The sequence below is a fragment of the Limulus polyphemus genome, unplaced genomic scaffold (assembly GCF_000517525.1).
Source record: "Limulus polyphemus unplaced genomic scaffold, Limulus_polyphemus-2.1.2 Scaffold5775, whole genome shotgun sequence".
Lineage (NCBI taxonomy): Eukaryota > Metazoa > Arthropoda > Merostomata > Xiphosura > Limulidae > Limulus > Limulus polyphemus.
Genome location: NW_013671385.1, coordinates 25,911 through 29,484, shown reverse-complemented (window position 1 = coordinate 29,484; position 3,574 = coordinate 25,911). Strand labels below are relative to the sequence as shown.

Below are 3,574 nucleotides of genomic sequence, written 5' to 3'. Positions count from 1 at the left end.
CCATCAAATCTGCTAAGCTGTAGTTTGATTTGCCACTTCTCGTTTCCATTTTTGTTTCTTTTTCTTCCCACTCTCTGACACCAGTTTGTTATGTCTCTGTTCTCGTTTGTTAATTTTCTGAGAAACTTCAGCCGATACAAGTCCTTTCTTAAATAAAACTAGTTTATTCTTTCTCAATTCAACTTTGCAATACACTTAATTTCCACAGTCACTTTAACTTAAACACACGCTATAATTCACGCACTTTACTTACGGTGCATACTGTCCGCTTGACTCGATTATCCGTGTCTATATCTTCTATCTCTCTATCTGCAACTATTATCTCTTGCCACTTCTTGCCTGTCTTATATATACAAAATAGAGGGCGTCTGGCAAACACTCGAGCCTTCAAGAACCTTCTAGATACTCATTACGTGTTACCAGCGTCACGTGAATTCCGCTGTCGTAACAAAACTTTATCCTTTGTCATAGCTTATTGAAGTTACGAAGAGTTTTAACAACACTCATCAACTTCTCTCTTCGTCGTTGGTAACTTCGTGAAGTTATCGTTATATTATTTCACCTTACAAAGTATAATTTGTAAAATCTAAAATATAAAGGGTTTTCTTCAGCCATACCTCCTGGATATCGTAATACAACTAAAATGTTGTAAATTTTCACTCACAAATAGTTTTTTTTTTTTTTACTTTATGAAAGGTTCTCATCATTGGTATTGTAATACAAGTATAACATTGGGGAATTTTGACAATGAAATATTTTAAGTTAGAGAAGAGAAAACGACATTTACTCCTCGGATGATAATAAAATAATTTTTTATTTCAGTCAAATTTTCTCTAAAACAGTGAGTAATGAACACCGTTTTCTGAAAACCATTCTGATAATCAAGTTAGAAGGGGCAAGTCTGTAGGCTTATAACGTTAAAAACCAGATTTCGATACCTGTGTTGGGCACGGTACAGATAGCCTATTGTGTAGTTTGGTGTTAAACAAAACAAACAAACCATTGATTTCACCAAACAACTATCTGCCATTCATTTCTGTCTTTCTCATCGAGCCCTCTTTTGAACTCCCCCAATCCTGTTGCGTCTACCACTTCTGAAGACAATGTTTCCAAAAGCTGGTCACCCATTTCAAAAAATATAATTGCCTAATTTGCAGAAGAATTCAATCCTCACAAATATTAAAGCTATATCATCTAGTCCTACTACACTTAGCATTAAACACGGAAAACAATCATCAATCCTGTTGTCTTTATAATTTTGAACAATTCAGTTAGATTTTCTTTAACTTTTCTTTTCATAAGAGTTATTCTAATTAGAAACTATATTTTCTGATTCGTCAATATTTTTAGTGTATTCGCAACGACACTACTTTTCGAAGTTTTGGGGACGAGGATATCAACGCTGACCATATATTCGAAACATTGAAGGTTTATTTTTACTTTTTAATCCAGTTAGTGTCGTTTATAGTATACGTAATGCTTTCGTGCTGTACAGTACGAAATTCAAAATTAAATTGAGAGATCAGCTTAAACTAGTTTATTAAGTGCAATGAAAAAGACAGTTATATTAAAAAAATGCCATCAGAAGGAAGCAAACCGTATGTTAAGATTGCCCTTGATTTTATGCTTTTAGCAATTGGTAAGAATTAAATCTAAATAGTGTGAATATAACTATCGTCTAAAAAATATCAGAATTAAGCAACTTTAAACTGTGGCCCATTTTGGTCAGTATGCTAACTCATAGGAACACTAATATTAATAATATCAACAGTATCAAGTTATCACATTCATAGCTTAGTTTTAGCACAGGCCAAATTATGTAGGTAACACTAACCAGAAAGTCTCAGTCTTACTCTTAGTTTTAGGTCAAATTAGTCTTTGAAAACTAGAATCAAATTTTGAGGTTTTAAGTTATAAACTTTTATAGTTGGGATATTCATCTACTTTATAAGTTAGAGTTGAACATAGAGTTAGATTAAGTTACATTGTACAGGTAAGTAGGCGAATATCAAATGATAATTAACTTTAAACTTAAAGTGAAACCTTTAGTTTATGTCTTTGGCTTTGTAAATCTAACACGAACATTTCACTTTATACCTAATTTAATGCAATATCTTAAACTAGATAGGGTGAAGACAATGTAGTGATAAAAAATAATATGTTCTTAAACGTTAGGCTTAACAGTAACAGTGTAAGGGAAGTTTTAAACTAGGATTAGACAGTGGTGAGGACCAGAAAAACTAAATGCAAAAAGAATAAGAGGCAGAGAAAAGTTTAGCATAGGAAATGAGTATAGAAGTAGTTATAAGGATAGGCTTAATTGTTACTAGTGTAATGCTAGAAGTATAAGAAATAAAATGGATGACTTTAGAGCACTGGTAGGAATGGAGGATTTGATATAATGGGAATAACTGAAACATGGTTAAACGTAGATGATTATCATGACAGAAACTTCCTTGAAATACAGGGTTACAGGTTATTTAATAGGGATAGAGTATTAATGAGATGGAGATGAGTGGCTTTATATGTAAAATGTGATATTCATCCTATTGAAGTTTAGGATACTAAAGATAATAGCAAGGAGATTGAATCCATTTGTGTTTCTGTTAGTGGATATAAAGGGAAAAGGCTTTTAGTGGGAATTTGTTACAGACCACCAAATGATACTGATGAAATTAGTGAGAAACTTTACAATGAGATTAAGAATTCAACTGTTAAAGTGATGAAGTCATAATTATGGGTGATTTTAATTTCAGGCATATAGATTGGGAAATTCTAGAATCAAACGATGAGGGAGAAAGGTTTTTGGAAACTGTTCAGGATGGCTTTCTTCACCAGTTAATCAAGGAACTAACTAGAAACAATGCTATTTTAGAATTATTGTTAACTTCAAATACAGAAGTGATCGAGAGGGTGGAAATTGGAGAATATCTGGGTGCAAGTGATCATTGCTCTATTAGGTTCAATGTTTTGCTGCATATGAAGATAAGGAATAATGATATTGTGGTTAAAAATGTCAAAAAAGGTAATTTTGAATGGATGCAACAAGAATAACCTGTTGTGAATTGGGCAGCTGAATTATTTGGCGACATGATCAGATGTGGAAAATGTTTAAGATGAATTTTTAAATATTCAAGGTAAATGTATTCCTTATAGAAAGAAAAGGGTAGCTGTAAGTAAAAAAAACCAGGTTGGTTCACAAAGAGTTTGAGATAAAATTAAAGAAAAGCATAATAAATTTAAGAAATTTAAATTGACTGGTATGACAGGAGACTTAGAAGAATATAGAAGATCAAGAATGTTGGTGAAACAGGAAACTAGGACATTAGAAAGGATGTATGAGAAAAAGTTGGCTGAAAATGTAAAAATTAACAGTAAGGATTTCTTTAAATCCATTGAGGGTAAACAAATATTAGGATGGGGATAGGATCCTTGAGGGATGATAAAGGAAGGCTAGTATCTGATGATTATGAGATGGCTGGGTTATTAAATTGTGCTTTTTTCAGTTTTTACTAATGAAGATTTAAGTAGTATTCCACATCTTGAACAGTTGATAAATGGAACCAACAGTTGA

General features: G+C 32.3%; 1 protein-coding gene across 1 annotated transcript in view; it reads left to right on the top strand.

Moving 5' to 3' along the window:
* The first annotated feature begins 1,359 nt into the window (after positions 1 to 1,359).
* LOC106472963 (putative phosphatidate phosphatase) overlaps positions 1,360 to 3,574 on the top strand; it is a 24,588-nt gene continuing 22,373 nt past the window's right edge. The window contains exon 1 of the mRNA XM_013933632.2: positions 1,360 to 1,639. Coding sequence (XP_013789086.1) covers positions 1,576 to 1,639 — 64 coding nt within the window. The 5' untranslated portion in view covers positions 1,360 to 1,575. The remainder of the gene's footprint in view (positions 1,640 to 3,574) is intronic.